The sequence below is a fragment of the Polypterus senegalus genome, chromosome 2, assembly GCF_016835505.1.
Source record: "Polypterus senegalus isolate Bchr_013 chromosome 2, ASM1683550v1, whole genome shotgun sequence".
NCBI lineage: Eukaryota > Metazoa > Chordata > Cladistia > Polypteriformes > Polypteridae > Polypterus > Polypterus senegalus.
Window position 1 is genome coordinate 112818520 of NC_053155.1, and position 16736 is coordinate 112835255.

General features: G+C 39.8%; 1 protein-coding gene across 17 annotated transcripts in view; it reads right to left on the reverse strand.

Annotated features, from left to right (window-relative positions):
• dlg2 (discs, large homolog 2 (Drosophila)) overlaps positions 1 to 16736 on the reverse strand; it is a 1682723-nt gene that overhangs the window by 1196772 nt on the left and 469215 nt on the right. For 2 of the 17 annotated variants that reach the window (XM_039744369.1, XM_039744375.1), the window contains exon 1: positions 12602 to 13099. The exons of 14 other annotated variants lie outside the window; for them this stretch is intronic. In XM_039744369.1, coding sequence (XP_039600303.1) covers positions 12602 to 12631 — 30 coding nt within the window. In that variant the 5' untranslated portion in view covers positions 12632 to 13099. Of the gene's footprint in view, positions 1 to 12601; positions 13100 to 16736 lie in introns of those variants that run through there. One more of the 17 variants, XM_039744377.1, reaches the window with a different exon arrangement.

Here is a 16736-nt window from a genome sequence, read left to right on the forward strand (position 1 = left end):
ACACAATTTCATCTCCTATAACCTTTGGTCTAGACGCTCACCTAGCTGCTGGTTTTTGCAGCAACCAGCGTATTAATAATAGGGCAAACTTAACTTTCTCTTTTTCCTCTCAACATATCACTTCACTTTACTTCATTTTCGATATGGCGATCAAAATCATGGTGGCGACATGCCAAGATGGACAGACCCAGGTCACTCGATCCACAATCTCTTGCTCATAATGCAGAAACACTTGTGCTCCCAGGCCAGCAAACAAATATAACCCTTCAAACATGCCCTCAATATGCCCTTTTTTACCCATAACAACCTTCTAAGGGCGGCATGGTGGCGCAGTGGTAGCACTGCTGCCTCGCAGTCAGGAGACCCGGGTTCGCTTCCCGGGTCCTCCCTGTGTGGAGTTTGCATGTTCTCCCTGTGTCTGCGTAGGTTTCCTCCGAGTACTACGGTTTCCTCCCACAGTCCAGAGATATGCAGGTTAGGTGGATTGGCGATTCTAAATTGTTCCTAATGTGTGCTTGGTGTGGCTGTGTGTGTCCTGTGGAGGGTTGGTGCCCTGCCCGGGATTGGTTCTTGCCTTGCGCCCTGTGTTGGCTGGGATTGGCTTCAGCAGACCCTCGTGACCCTGTGTTCGGATTCAGCTGGTTGGAAAATGGATGGATGGATGGACAACCTTCTAAACTGATACAAAAATAATCTAAAGTTCAGTGCTAAAACAGAGAAAGGAAATCAAGCCCCTCTCTCTGCCTTTGTGTTCTCTAATTGCCTTTCACATATTCATCTGACCGCCCTACCAAAATAAAGCTCTATATTTTACGTAAATGCTCCACTTTTACCACGCACCAGTGTGGTGTTATGGGTCCACAGCTCGTTGAGCAAAGGCCATTCATTTTAAATCACTGCACCCGAGGCGGCTTCGTGAGGGGGGCGTTGTTGTGGCGAGCCGTGGGGCAGTCGTCGATGTGGGCGTTTCTCACCGTGTGCACAGGTGAGGAACTGCCCACATTCGTGATTGCTCCCGTGGCTAATGCTACAGCTGTGATGGCCCCTCACGTTATAAAAAAGAAGCGCAAGTCGGTTGAAGGGTGGAAAGGAAACGATCGGAGAGAAAAAAGGAAAGGAAAGAGGACGGAGGTTACTGGGAGCGAGGAAGCATGCGGTGCAGGAGAGACAGACACGCAGTGCGTGCGTGTGGTGAGCGCACGATTGAGGGCAGCTGTTAGGAAGCTGGGTGTTAGGCCAACACCCAGACGTTTGAGTTGATGTTGCTCCCGCTGAGTGACCAGGTAGCGGGAGTGCCTAGAGGAAAGCGACAAGCCGCAGAAGGCCGTGGAAAGGCAGCGGAAGTCGGGAGACTTGGTGGTTGGAATCCCCAACGTGGGCGACCTGGCCGTTGGTGGAAACCAAGTTCTCGAGGCTGGGATGAGTGCCATACCGGAGCCAGGGTTCGGGAGGTCTCCAGTCTCATGCGTGTGTTTCAGGAGGGCAGCTGCAGAGAGCGTCTTGCCTGCTGCTAAGCCCTAACGGGATAGGCAGGTGAGACGCTAATAGAAACGATGCACCGGATTTGTTATTGTTTTAAAGATTGCTTCCTAAAGAAGATTTTACCTCTGGTTTTAAAGGATTGTTTTTTCTATTGATTTTTAACCTCCACGTGTTCTTTTAATGGATTATTTGATGAAGAAAGAACTGCACTTTACATGGAACACTGTTTTTTTTTTTGTTGACTGTTTTTAATAAAAGCACTTTTGCACTTTTTACCTTCCCCTTGCTGGAATTATTTGCCTCCACTGACTAGCTCACTCGGTAACATTATCGACGGTGTGGGGTTCAAGTGCTTCCAACAGCCATGGGAGCGTGGAGCCAGAACCCACATCGTCACAACCAGGAGCTTCATTTATAAAGCTTGCATGCATACAAAAAATGCTCAAAATGTGAGTACTGTTCGCAACTTGCTACGCAAACGTTGGGATTTATAAAACTCTGAGCCATGCATACATAGGATTTTGGAGAAACTGTGAAATGACACACCCTTGATCAAGAAGTACAGCCAAACCAGCTAAATGGCAAATCATATGTAAAATAATTCATATCACTGAGCTGTTATTACAATGTGTGTTCACATGACAAACATATTACACCACAAAAATGATGAATATGATGTACAGATAGTATATTCGTTCCCATTTCAACATTGCTACTTATATGCACTAAAGAATTTTTTTTTTTTTTTTGTCAGTTCATATCAGCTACCTGTCCTCACTTCTCAGGGGACAGGCCAACAGGTCACGAATATCTCAGGCAAGACTCACTCCTGCAGGGCCACTGTGCGGGAAACCTTTTACCCTTTTTTACCGTTTTTAATACGGTGAGTGTGCACAAACATACAATATAACATAACATGTCACCAACATAAAAAGCAATTTGCAGCAGTGTCTGACTTTCTTAACATAATCAGAGCACTCTAATACATTCATATTGCAATAACGGCACCTGGCAAGAATTAAGCTGCTTTTGTTAACCATAAGCAGTTACATTCTGTTAATGCGCATGTCATCTGTGATACAAAGATGAGACTGCCTGTTGTCATGACTGCCCTGGCATAAAAAGGCACCTCCAATTACAGATAAACATTAATGTGTATTTTCCTCCTCCCATTACACACACACACTCTGTCAGTGACCAGTGATCCGCTTCATCGCTAGAGATTTTTTATTTTTTTTAATTTCAGTCATGTTATGGCTAGACTTCATAGCATTTACAACAGCTGTAACACGTTGCCATTCAACATACTGGATTTACACGTATTGCTGATACCAGTGCATAGGCCACCAAATAAAAATGCTTTGTGTACCTCTAATTTAGAGATGAGAGTTTCTACCTCATGCTGCTCGATGCATCATGTAGCTGCTTCACCAACCAGTGAAGGTCTGCACCCCCGCAGTTGCATATGAATGAGGTTGATTAGTTTGGTCCATTTCAGGGTGGAAATGGACTGAGTTTGAGGCACATTCACAAACGTACATTTACTAGAAGACTGTGACTTATAAAGGGTAAATTGCATAGAAACATGCATGTACCAGGTTTTATAATAATTCTAATTTTATTTTTAGCCTATGTATTTTCCTGATTTTTGGCGTATGCGTATTTTCATGCCTGAAATTACACAAAATGTATAAAGAAGACCCCAAATAAATTGCTCAATAGTCAAGAAGATCTGTTTCTAACAATCTTTATATTTTTTTGTTAGTGACAGATAAAGCTTTTCTTTTCCTGATACAGCCCTTTCCTAACTACTATAAGGGAGTTGCACATATTTTCTGATTAATTAGAAATTCTTTCAAACGGCTCTAAAAGTTAGACTTTTAAACTGTTACTTTCACTTCTCTGTTGTTCCAGAAGGCATTGTCATTAACTCTTTTTTAGTTTATTCTGTTTGTACAAATTTTAAATCATATCCTCAATTTATTCAACATTCATCCATGTGTATTTTCCTCCACCTCATACACCCTCAGTACCTAAGACCCTAAAGACAGTAGGCTGCACCTTCTTGTTGACTTGCAGCCATATTACTTGCTACTTGAATTTCACCTAAAAACTGAACACAGAAACCACCTCAGTAACTACCAGCAAATTCTAATCTCAAGTGTCTTAGGATATTATTTTGGTAGACATGTGCAGATCACCTTTTTAAATGTTTGCTTCTTCACTTTTCAGCAATGTTTAGAATTGTGAACTGTGGTCTGGAGGTTTGCATTCTGTCTGTGACTTGCTTGTGAGAGGTCTGCTATCCTTTCATTCTAAATGACATTTTTAAAATGGGCTTTTGAAAGCAGACAATTTAGCCTGAATAGAAGCAGGTGTGAATGAAAATGGCTTAGCTGCTCCTCCACAGGATGCACTATTTACACCTTTACTTATTCATCAACGGTGACCATTTTTATAAAGAACTACTCAGACAAAGGATGGGGAGCTTTTAACAAGAATTTCAAAGAGAAAGAATATCTATCTATAGGGAGTGCAGAAGCAGAAAATTGTGAATTCTAAGAGATTCAATAAATACTTCTAAACAAAAATGACAGCCTGCAGACACAGTGGTCTATGAAAAACAGCTGTGGACTGAAAATCCAATGAAGTGTGATTCATTCTTTTTATCTGCTTATAGTCGTTTAAAACTTACTATTCACTGCATAAGTAGAAAACATATCATGTAAATTAGCATTGTGTACACTTCATAATTTACTAAATGAATTATGGAATGGTGTTGTAGTACTTAGCACTGCTGCTTCACAGCCCCTGAAGCTGAATAAGCTGTTCTCATCTAGTCCACTAACCACCACTCGTTATGATTTACGGCAAGAATGTTCAAGTTGCTACGCAAACGGTCACTTCTATCACTTGGAGATGCAAGTTTTTCTGTATGACTTTCCCCATAAACTCAAAGCTGAACAACAAATGATAGAAGATGTTCTTTGGTGACTGGTTGGTTGGTGTGCTCCATGACAAGGGACCTTTGGACATTCAGATGTGATAGTTCTGCTTTTTACACATACTTTGCATGTGATAGTATTCTTAAGTTACATCTTGCTTTTACAGATAATAAGCATTGAAAAGGCAAAGAAAGTAAATGTGCAGAGTGCATGTGTTTCAGTGCAGCAGTGTGCATTACACCTTCTATTCATGTTCTGGAAATGCAAAGTGTTTGAGTGTTAAGTGGTAGGTGCATGTTATATATTGCCTTGGATTCCTGTAAGTCTAATCATGTTCCTCAGATGATGATTCCTGGTAGGAATCAAAAGCTTAGGAATAAAAAACTGTTTTAAGATATGTGTTTATTTTTCTCCCTTTGTTGATTTCCAGCTACAAATGTACAAACTGTATCATAAACCTTGACCTCCAGATATATATATATATATATATATATATATATATATATATATATATATATATATATATATATACACTAGCAAAATACCTGCACTTCGCAGCGGAGAAGTAGTGTGTTAAAGAAGTAATGAAAAATTAAAGGAAACATTTTGAAAATAACGTAACATGATTGTCAATGTAATTGTTTTGTCACTGTTATGAGTGTTGCTGTCATATATATATATATATATAGATCTTAGATCTGAGTGCTGCATTTGACACCATTGATCACAATATTCTTAGAAATCGCCTTAGTCAATGGGTGGGCCTCTCTGGCAGTGTCTTAAATTGGTTTGAATCCTACCTGGCAGGAGAAAATTCTTTGTTAGTTGTGGTAATCAAATCTCAAAGACACATGATATCCGATATGGTGTTCCACAAGGCTCTATCCTGGGTCCGCTGTTATTCTCAATCTACATGCTTCCGTTAGGTCAGATTATCTCAAGTTACAACGTGAGCTACCACAGCTATGCTGATGATACACAGCTGTACTTATCTATAGCACCTGATGACTCCGACTCTTTTGATGCACTAACACAATGTCTTACTGGTATTTCTGAATGGAAGAATAGTAATTTTCTCAAACTAAATAAAGAGAAAACTGAAATTTTAGTAATTGGCAATAATGGATTCAGCGAGGTTATCAGAAATAAACTTGATGCACTAGGATTAAAAGTTAAGACGGAAGTAAAAAATTTAGGGGTAACTGTTGACTGTAATCTGAATTTTAAATCGCATATTCATCAGACCACTAGGACAGCATTTTTTCACTTGAGAAACATAGCTAAAGTTAGACCTCTTATATCATTGAAAGATGCGGAGAAATTAATTCACACTTTTGTTTTCAGTAGACTAGATTACTGTAACGCACTCCTCTCAGGACTACCCAAAAAAGACATAAATCAATTGCAACGAGTGCAGAATGCAGCTGCTAGAATCCTAACTGGGAAAAGAAAATCCGAACACATTACTCCAGTTTTGATGTCACTACACTGGTTGCCTGTGTCATTCAGGATTGACTTTAAAATACTGCTTATGGTTTATAAAGCCTTAAATAATCTCGCTCCATCTTATATATCGGAATGCCTGACGCGTTATATTCCAAATCGTAACCTTAGATCTACAAATGAGTGTCTCCTTATAATTCCAAAAGCTAAACTTCAAAGAAGTGGTGAGGCGGCCTTCAGCTGTTATGCACCCAAAATCTGGAATAGCCTGCCAATAGGAATTCGCCAGGCTAATACAGTGGAGCACTTTAAAACACTGCTGAAAACACATTACTTTAACATGGCCTTTTTATAACTTCACTTTAACTTAATACTGATACTCTGTATGTTCAATTCTTCATAATAATTATTCAGTGGCTCCAAAATCCATACTGACCCCTACTCTCTCTTCTGTTTCTTTTTCCGGTTTCTTTGTGGTGGCGGCCTGCGCCACCACCACCTACTCAAAGCATCATGATGCACCAACATTGATGGACTGAAAGCCAGAAGTCTACGTGACCATCATCATCAGGTCCTTCCATTAAACCCTAAATACAAAGAGGACTGTTTGACTTATGTTAGGTAGATTGCCCAGAGGGGACTGGGCGGTCTCTTGGTCTGGAACCCCTACAGATTTTATTTTTTTCTCCAGCCTTTGGAGTTTTTTTTGTTTTTTCTGTCCACCCTGGCCATCGGACCTTACTCTTATTCTATGTTAATTAATGTTGACTTATGTTTATCTTTTATTGTGTCTTCTATTTCTCTATTCATTTTGTAAAGCACTTTGAGCTACATTTTTTGTATGAATATGTGCTATATAAATAAATGTTGATTGATTGATTGATTGATATATATATATAATATACACATACATACATACAACCACATTATATATACAGTATACAGTATATATCTCTCTATATATATATAATATCTATATATCTATCTATATATATATATACAGTATATATACACACATACACACACACATTATATCTATACAGTATATATATATATATATATATATATATATATATATATATATATATATATATATATATATACATACACACACACACATTATATCTATATACATATATAGCAAAATACCCGCGCTTCGCAGCGGCTAAGAACTTCCTTAAATGTTTTATTAAGAAGAAAATTAAACCTTTTTAAACTAAGGTAAAATATACCAATAATTATTTGTTAAGGATCTCTTTGTATACCACACTGTGAGTTCGGCCCTCTTGTTGTAATATGACTAAGATATGCGCTGAGCTTACTCTTAAGCATGCAACGTACAGTTGGCCATGTGAACAGTAATCTTGTTTCAAATCTCAAAGCTTGGATTGCTGCTGTCATAATCGGTTTGAATTTCATGGTTTGTTTCAATTACGACAGTATTTGTAGGACTTGTGTTGAAGTGACATTCGGCATCTGTCAAGCGATGTAAGTATACAACCAGTTTCATCAATAACTTTACATCCAGCTTTTGAGAGTTTAAACATTCATAAACATCAAAGTGTCCACTACTGAAATTGTCACCTGTGAATCTAAGATTTTTAAGAGGCATTGGCGGTTGTCCAAAGGTGTAAAATATTTGGCCATTTCGGTACACTTGAAAGCGACAACCGAACAATTCAGTTGGCAGCCATCAACTAACATGCAGAACCATAGGTGAAGAGCTTAAGCATTTCACTCTTATAGTGCTCCTGTGTAGTATAATTATTTCCTGTACCGTCATCTGTCCACACCTTGAACATGTCCCAGTCATTCAATACATAAGACACAATGTTTCTCCAGATATCAAGAGTGAGCCTGATATGGCCGTGCAATATGTAACAGAGAATGGTAAAGATAGGTGCCATCTCCGGGCATGGAAACCACTCAGTAAGTGACAGTTCTTTGATCGATGGTGATCACCTCGATAGACATGTTAATGCGGGTACGGTTGGAATGATAAAGGAAATGGGTATACAGGAAAAAATCCAAAAGTTTGCCTAGATATACAAATACAATTTTGTTGGAGAGACTAGGGCTCAAATTAAACCAAAGGAAAAAAGCACCACGTTCGTCACTGACTGCACTGAGATTAGCAGGGAAGTAGTCCATATGTGAATGCAGATACTATTTTTTTAGCAGTTTGTCGCACTTCATGATTTTTTTATGCTTGGGAGCATGCTTGGACATAGTCTGGTGGTGTTCTGTAGTTGCCAAGAAAATTCCCAGCATCATCCTTGAATGACTTCTACACAATTTCCTCCAGCCCCACCAGAAGATCTTTGAAATTCTTGTCATTGATAACGTGCTTGATTTGTGTACCAACAAAAATGCCTTCCTTAATCTTGGCACCAGGTACTACATGGAGGCATCTAAATCCTTCTTCATTGTTTTACTAAACTTTTCATCAGTCCAAGTTGCACATGAAGAGGATGCAAAAATATTTTTATTGAGTCGACAGGTGCCACTCTTTTCTGCCCTGGGCTCAAATGCTGCAAAGTGGCCAGTTCTTTTTAATGTAACGAGATGCTTTAGTATGGCTGTCCCGTTCGCAAATGAAACAACAGGTCTTAGTATGTACGAGGTGCATTCCTAGCAGTGCCACTATTTTTAGATATTTACAGATGCTCCAGTTGTAACTATTGTGCTGTATATGTATACTGATAATATGAAAATAAATCACAAAAATAGGTGATTGCACTAAAAGGATATGTGGTTGGATTTTTAAAAGTAATTTTTGTGATCAGAAGGCAAAAATCTATGTGTTCAGGAAGCAAAATTTTTGCTGTCTAGTGTTTTCAGGTCCATTTGTAGATGTTAATGGAAAATCATTAAAACCAAGTGTGAAAACTTTTAAATTAAATTATTAAATAAACCTCTGGCACTATCAGAATTACTAGATGCTATAAACTAACTTCAAAGTGGCAAAGCAGTAGGCCCTTATGGCTACCCTGACGAATTTTATAAAAAAAGAAGCTAAAGAAAATAAAATTCTACCTCAAACTTGTTGCCAAGCATTAATTACCATCTTTCCTAAACAAAATAAAGACTTATTACAATGTGCATCATACAGACCAATTTCACTTCTGAATAATGATGTTAAGATATTCTCCAAAATCCTTGCTAGAAAGAAGAGAAAGTGCTGCATTCGGTAATATCACAAGACCAAACTGGATCTATTAAAGGCAGACACTTAGCTTCCAATCTTCGACGCCTGTTTAATGTAATATATTCACCCACAAAATCAAACACCCCGGAGATATTATCATCGTTGGATGCAGAAAAAGCATTTGATGTGGTCTCATAATGGGTATTTATGTTCTTATTGTTGTGGTCTATAATCTGAGATTTTTCAGATAAGCAAGGCAGAAGTTTCAAGGTAAGATAGTAATACTGATCATAGTGCTGGAGAGTGGAAACCTGTTGTGTGTTGACAAGCACGTAAGAATTTCACTGTACTCTGTACACATAAAAATAATCAAGATATATATATATATATATATATATATATATTGTGGTCCCCGGCCAGGACGCCCAGGAGGACCGGAGGTGGGCTTGTGCCTCCTCCAGACCGCGAGGGGGCGTCCGTCCTGGTTATGTTGGGGGCCTCAGGTGAAGGGCTTGGAAGCCCAGCCCTGTAGAGACCCGTGGCCACCCCCAGGTGGCGCCCCAGTGACTGAATATCCCGGGAGCCGATAGGGGGCACCCGGACGGCTTCCGGGTGCGCAGCTGGCACTTCCGCCACACTGGGGCGTGGCTACCGAGGAATCCCGGGAAGCAGCTGGAGCCCATCCGGGTTCCTATTTAAGGGGCCGCCTCCCTCCAGTCATCGGCAGAAGTCGGGTGGAAGAGGACTAGAGGCGGCCAGGAGAAAGGCCCTGGAAGAGTGTGGCCTGGACATTGGGGGAATCGGTGCTGGAGGCACTGGGGTGTGTGAGTGCACAAAAAACTGTAAATATTGTTGTAAATAAAAGTGTGTTGGGTGCAACAACGATGTCCATCTGTGTGTGTCCGGGCCAGCGTCCACAATATATATATATATATATATATATATATATATATATATATATATATATATTTAAAATGTACACAGATATACCTTTGGTGCAGAGAAAGCATTTCTCCCCAGGTTGACAGGTGTTTCGTCTGAGTGTTCTGATTTCTTAACACATTTCTCACAAAGATGTACCATAAAACTGTCCATATGTGATTCGATGTAGAAGAATGCCTAAACGTGCCCTTCAATTGATTAATGTTCCATCCAGGGTTGACTCCTGCCTTGTACCCAGTGCACCCAAACAATGTTTGTTAAATGGTTAGATACGTATCCATCACATGTAATTCATTTCACAGCTCACACATACGTAGACTTGTTAACTGTAAGTCCTTCATCTGCCTGATCTTTTTCTGTTCATGAATACAATTTTTAAAATGCTTCTTCAATAAACAATGGATACATAAAAACTTGTAACAGAAATGTTCACAAAGAAATGACAAAAGGTTTTTCATAGTTAAGTAAGGAAGTGATTACAACATTACATAACTGCTATGCCTTTTCTATTCATTCATGTGTATTACAGGACCAGGAGCATTATGCAAGGCAGAGATAATGTATGGAGGAGCTTGAATCTAAACTAAGAGAAAATGTACAAAAGACCTTGGAACACCACATCATCATACATCATACACAAATAAAACTGTAAAGGGGTAATTTTGCTCAAATAGAAGACTGAAAAACATCAGAGCTCACTTTAAATGCAGATCAATATTCAAAATGCTCATACACTGCTTCAAAGTCCACTTTTATCCATGATCTGAGCAGTCTGACCTTATAGGATTCATCTCCATCTGCTGTTGTTGTCTCTCTTTTTTTTTTTTTTTAACTTTTCCCCTTAAGATCGCAGGAGTTTTTAAACATTTCTAGAGTGCATTTTCTTAATCATGTCCAATGCTGGAATGCAGAAATAAAATTATGCTCCACTGTTTATGAGGCAGCAATGTTCCAGTAAGTGGTACTCATCTGGAGATGTTATGACACCACTATAATAAACTCATTAGCACTAAACAAGTCAATCATTTTACAGCCATCCATCCACTATCAAACCAACTTTGTGTTTCTGGGGTTGGAACATATCCAAGCACCACATGCAATGCAGGAATCAGCTTTCGTCGGAGTGCCAGTCTATTGCAGGACCTGTTTAGGCACACATCCCTACTCACTTATATGGAGTCATCTTCAGTGTCTTCCAGTTGGCATGTGGCAAGAAAACCAAAGTACTGGGGGGGGGTTTCGGGTCGGAGAGTCGGGTGTGGAATATCACTTGAAGACAAGGAGAACACATTAATGCCACCCAGAAAGTAACTGTGTAAGGCGCACAGCACTGAAATTGTCTAACAGGAGTGTCTCAACATTATTAACTATTCTCAATAAAAATTGTCAGATTTTGCCTTTAGAAGAAATGAAGGATTATCCATAATAGTCTGGAGCCTATCCAAGTAAATCGGCTGCATCTAGTCTTAAGACAATGACAGCACATATTCACTGAAACCCGGGCGGTCAGTCATCCTGTGTTAAAACTCACGGCGCAATGAAGGTAATCTGCAGATCCACGCTGCCCATTACTTGATATGAGAATGCTGTGAGGCTGCAGCACTAACCACTGCGCCACCTAGTCGTCAATGTGTAATGACATCGCGTGAAATAGGTAACCTGAAGTCAGGACTCGCGTAACACATATAAATGTAGTGCATGCTTTAAAATGCAACCTAAAAAGAGCCAGAGTTGTTTTTTCGATCGAGTGCCACGATTTACATTTACGTTTATATTCAGTGCTATTTTTAAACCATGCCTGACAGCACCACGGACACGCAAGTGCCATGTAAACGGACACGCGATCGTCATTCCAGCTGAAGAGAAGTCATGAATGACACACTTTCTGAATACCAAGCGCTGAAAACAACCCATAGAAGGAAATCGGGTACTTCCTGTCTCCTACCTACGCACATCTTACCGTGCCGGCAGCTCTTTATTCTTGTGAGATGCACACACAACTTGATTCAGTTTCCTATAATACATTTTAATCAGTAATGTATACAATTCCTTGTGTCGGCGACAACTGATAAAAAATAATCAAGACATAAAGTAATGTTAAAACGAAAAAAAGGAAAAAAAAAAACATCGGCAGATTCAATTACTTTTATTTACAAATTTTATGCACATGTAACAAGTATGAGAATCGTAAACCGTCCGATTCTCCTGCCTATTAAACGCCCAGCCTGAGTACCTAATTAGTATAGTCTAAAGTGATTGGCTTGCAGAAATCATTGTCCTTGTATGTTTCCCGTACCTCTCTGAAGTTTCAGACCACATCACTCTCAGTATTTCCTCTTCAGCCTTTGCACTGAATGTGGATATTCCCCGGGCATTTAAACAATTCAGTCAAACAAGCACAAGAATAAGAAAAGGAGCCCCACTCATGACAAAACAGGAAATCGAGGGAAAACATGACAAATCGGTGATCCACGCATTCAGAAAGCGCAGCGATTCCAAACCAGCAAAGAAGAACACAAATAAAGGTAGAGCTTTAAAGCGTCCGGCTTTTGCAGTGCGCTCTCACTTTCTCTCTCTCTCTCTCCCTCTCTCTCTCTCTCTTTCTCGCTCTCTCGCGCTCCCTCTCGTTCCCTCTTCTTACCTTTGTGGTGACAATACACAGACAGTCCATTTTGAAGAATATCTTAACCTCTGGATGGATTCATCCTCACGGAATTGGCCAGATTAAAAATAAATAATTAAATAAAAACTGCAGATGTAACCGGAAAAACTGAAATGCACGCTGACTGCTATTCAAAGTGGGGCCCTTCTGAGTAACTGAAATCCTCCTCCACAGTGCTAAAGGCAATCATGTTTCTAACACGATCTTAAAGCCACCAGACATCATGCACAGCAAACTTCTATTTGTGCTTCATCAAGCTCACAGGCGCGCTGTTGCCTTCTTTTACTCTTTTAATCACAAAAGAAGTTGTTTTTAAGCCACGGAAAGAAAAAAAGAGAAAAAAAATATAAGCGGTGAAGACGATGAAAGCTGCTGAGGCTTGAAAGAAAAAAAAAAAAAAGAATCAGATTTCAGATTCTGGCCCCATATATGGATCCTGATTTGCAGCTTTAATATTTCCAAAAGTTTTCTCTTGCCAGGTTTTTTTCACCCTTCTCTTTCTAAACAAAGTGAGAGACGTGCAGAACTATCTAGTAATGTGCTGTTTCAGCCACAGTAGGTATGTACTGAAGAAACAATCACCTTACTGTTGAAAGGTTATGTACTGGAAACATGACTCTTCCAAATAGAATACACAGAAAATTGGAGCAGATTTACAGGATCCGTTTACAGTGTGTGTGTGTGTTTGTTTATATGTGCATATGTAGTTACCTTATAGAATATGTGTACACACACACTCATCCACCTACTTATATGACACACATACATACCTTGTTACTCTATATATGCTAATCAGACAGCATTCAGGCAGTATGGTGGCTCAGTGGATAGTGCCACCACCTCACAGATCTAGCAGCCTGGGTTTGCATCTTGCATTCAGAGGTTATCCATATGAAGTTTGCATGGTCTCCTGTGTCTGTGTGGATTTATCTCTGGGTATTTTGCAAGTTAGTTTGACTTTTTTCCAAATTGGCTCTTATGTGGGTTTGTGTTTAAGAATTTAAGAAAACAAACAAACAACAGAAGACCATCCAGTCCATGAAGCTAGTTTGTTTAGCTAATGGTTAAGCTGTCCCAATATCTCATCCAGATGTTTCCTAAATGTTGTCAGGGTTTCTGTTTCAATTGAATATCTCAGTAGTTTGCTCCCGAGTCCCACAAACCTTCTGTGTAAAGAAGAGCATCCTGAAGAGAGCGGATCCTGCAATGGAATAGCCCCCTGTTCAGGTCAGGATCCTGTTTTACACCCAATGTCCCTGAATTCACTTGAATGGGTTTGGAAATGTTATGTACACACTCGCACACAGATTTCACACATACAGTACATATTATATATAAGGAGTACATACACTATATCTGCTCACCTATACCTATACGGCACTATGTATACAGAACATGGACAAACATCCCACACTGTGCAATTACATACTATATACACAGTATACTTGTACACGCACTTCACGATGCACATGTACGGTGTACATTATATCTATATGTTACGCAGACACACATGTATATGCTTTGAAAATATACAGAATACAATTTGATGTTCGGGGCCTCATAAAAAGCATTTGACCAGAAAAAGGAACAGTGAAAATGTTCTTGTCAGTGTAGTGGAGGTGAATGACACCAACTTGTTTGTCTTGTACACCAGAGAACAAAGCCTTGACTGCATTAAACAGGGCAGACATGGTTAAAAAACTTTTTGCTTTTTATAAGCTATGTCACTCACTGTTTGATTCACTGCGTAACTGGTTCAAGGTGTTTAAGAGGGTTTTTTATATCAAACTTAAATAATGATATGCTCAGTTTCAATGATAAAAATGTTTAATCAGATGCATTCAAAATGGGTGGCTTGGTGACACAGTGTTTAACACTAATGTCTCACAGATGTAAATCCCTTTGGGGAATTTACACATGCTACCCTATGCACCTGTGGGGTTTCCTTTAGGTAATTCAGGTGCTTTCTAACATTCCAAAGCCATGCAGGTTAACTGGTGATTCTAAACCTGTCCTGTATGAAAGAATGTGATTGTATGCATGAATGTGTGCAATGACAGAAGAGATACCATTGAGGTTTGGTTTCTACCTTGTGCTAAGTCATGCTGGAATCTATACAGTATATATAATTCACTAAGGCAAGACACCCATGGAAAGCCGGCGTGGATTCACTAAGCCACCGACAAGTAAGACACCTATGGCGCACGCACGAAGGAGCCACGCCCACCAACTCCAAGACCATTGGATACGACGATAACTCACAGAGCCATGCCCACCAACTCGGACGCGACAACACAGAAAAAACGGCGTCATTTATATTCATCTGTCGTAGAGGCCACATGCACCTCCGAGCCACGTTGACTGTTCATAGAGGCATGTTTCTCGCGGAGGTGAATCGCCATATGCAGCGTGTAAAACGGTTTGCGAGGGGTATCCCATGGGATCCTTAAAACAATCCTTTACAACTGAGGTTAAAACACAATGAAGTAAGCAGTCTCTAAAAAGCGAGTTTTCAGTTACGACGCACGACCGCGTGCACCATAGGAACCTGTTTTACACGCTGCATACAGCAATTCGTGCTACTACTGTGGTCGGGTGTCTTGGTGGATTATATATAGAAAAGCAGCCAAACCCGCACAGAGCAATGAAAAGTCTATGTGAGTCACAGGTGCACGTGGACTGTGCAAAGACAACAACGACTCAAGTGACGAGTTGGAGGTGGGCACATGAACAGGCAGGATCCGATGGCGGTCCGCCAGTTTTCAGTCACAAACGATTGTGTGTTGGTTCGTTCCATGCATTGTTACAATGTTGCTTTTCTTGCTGATTTATTACATTACCGATTTTTCAAATGTTAATTTTCTCCTGTGCTTAAAATCATTAAAAACCGGCCTGATTATGCGGCGTATGGTACGCCGCGGGTTGGCTAGTAGGAATTAATTCCCCACAAGTCTAAACTAGATAAGTGAGTCAGAAAATTAAGTGACAGACCACTCATCAGCTGTGTACTCTAAATGATATACAGGGGTACTTAAGAACACAAACTTGATCTGTTCTAGAAGGTTGGTTGAGTTTCGATTTGGTCAAGTTTCGAATCAGATTTCTCCATAAGAAATAATGTAAATAGGATTGATCCGTTCCAGACCCTCAAATGATTGCTTATTTATACCCCTATATGTACATAACTAATGATAAAAATCATTTTAAAACCAATGAAATCCACGCACAAAAGAGATAAACACATAAAACAAATAGAAATGACAATCTAAATGGACCTAAAATTGTGTCTTTATTTTTCCAAAATGTGTTTATCATTGACTTCTCCATCCCATACTCCTCCACAAGATTCAACACACGTGACTCACTTTCAGGTTTCATTATTTTTTCTTTTTTTAGCTCAATTGTAACACGTACAAGGTTCCTCTTTGCTTTGCTACTCTCACTGCTAACATTCATAGGGGCCATTTTCAACAGGAAAAACACCAAAAAAAAAAAAAACACGTTCACAGAGAACACAGTTTCAGCTTGTCTTTACAACAGGAGATCTGAGTCATAGGCGTATACAGTGTACATAGGCCTGTTTGGCTTTGTCTTGGCTCCTCAAGACCGCATCTTCATCTGTGCAAATTTTAACATGATGTTCGTGTCCTCAGTTTTTGTACGGAAGAACCTTTCGTGTTGTGAATCGTTTGAGTCTGGAGACGTTCATGTTCTGAGGTCCTGCTGTAATCCTAAGGCACTTCACATTCCATCATTCTAAAGGATATACCAGAAAAGACAGTTTTTTTAGATATCAGTGACTACTACTAGTGACTTACAGGGCTTGCATTATGTCTGATGCTGCCATGATGGGGCTCTAGTGCCCTGCAACTCTATAGTTGGACTGTCTTGCTTCAGTAAGTGGAGAGCTCATTGCAACTTCTATCACTATTTCACCCTTTCAGTCCCTGCATGTTCAGTAAACCAATGAATAAAGAAATGGAGAATAAGCTGCTATGTTGTTGGATCAAATCCCACCGCTAACTCAGTCTGGGACTTTCAATTGGATGTGTTCACATTCAAATATGCATCAGTAAATTTCACTATAGTTAGAGATCACTGATCACTGTTTAAG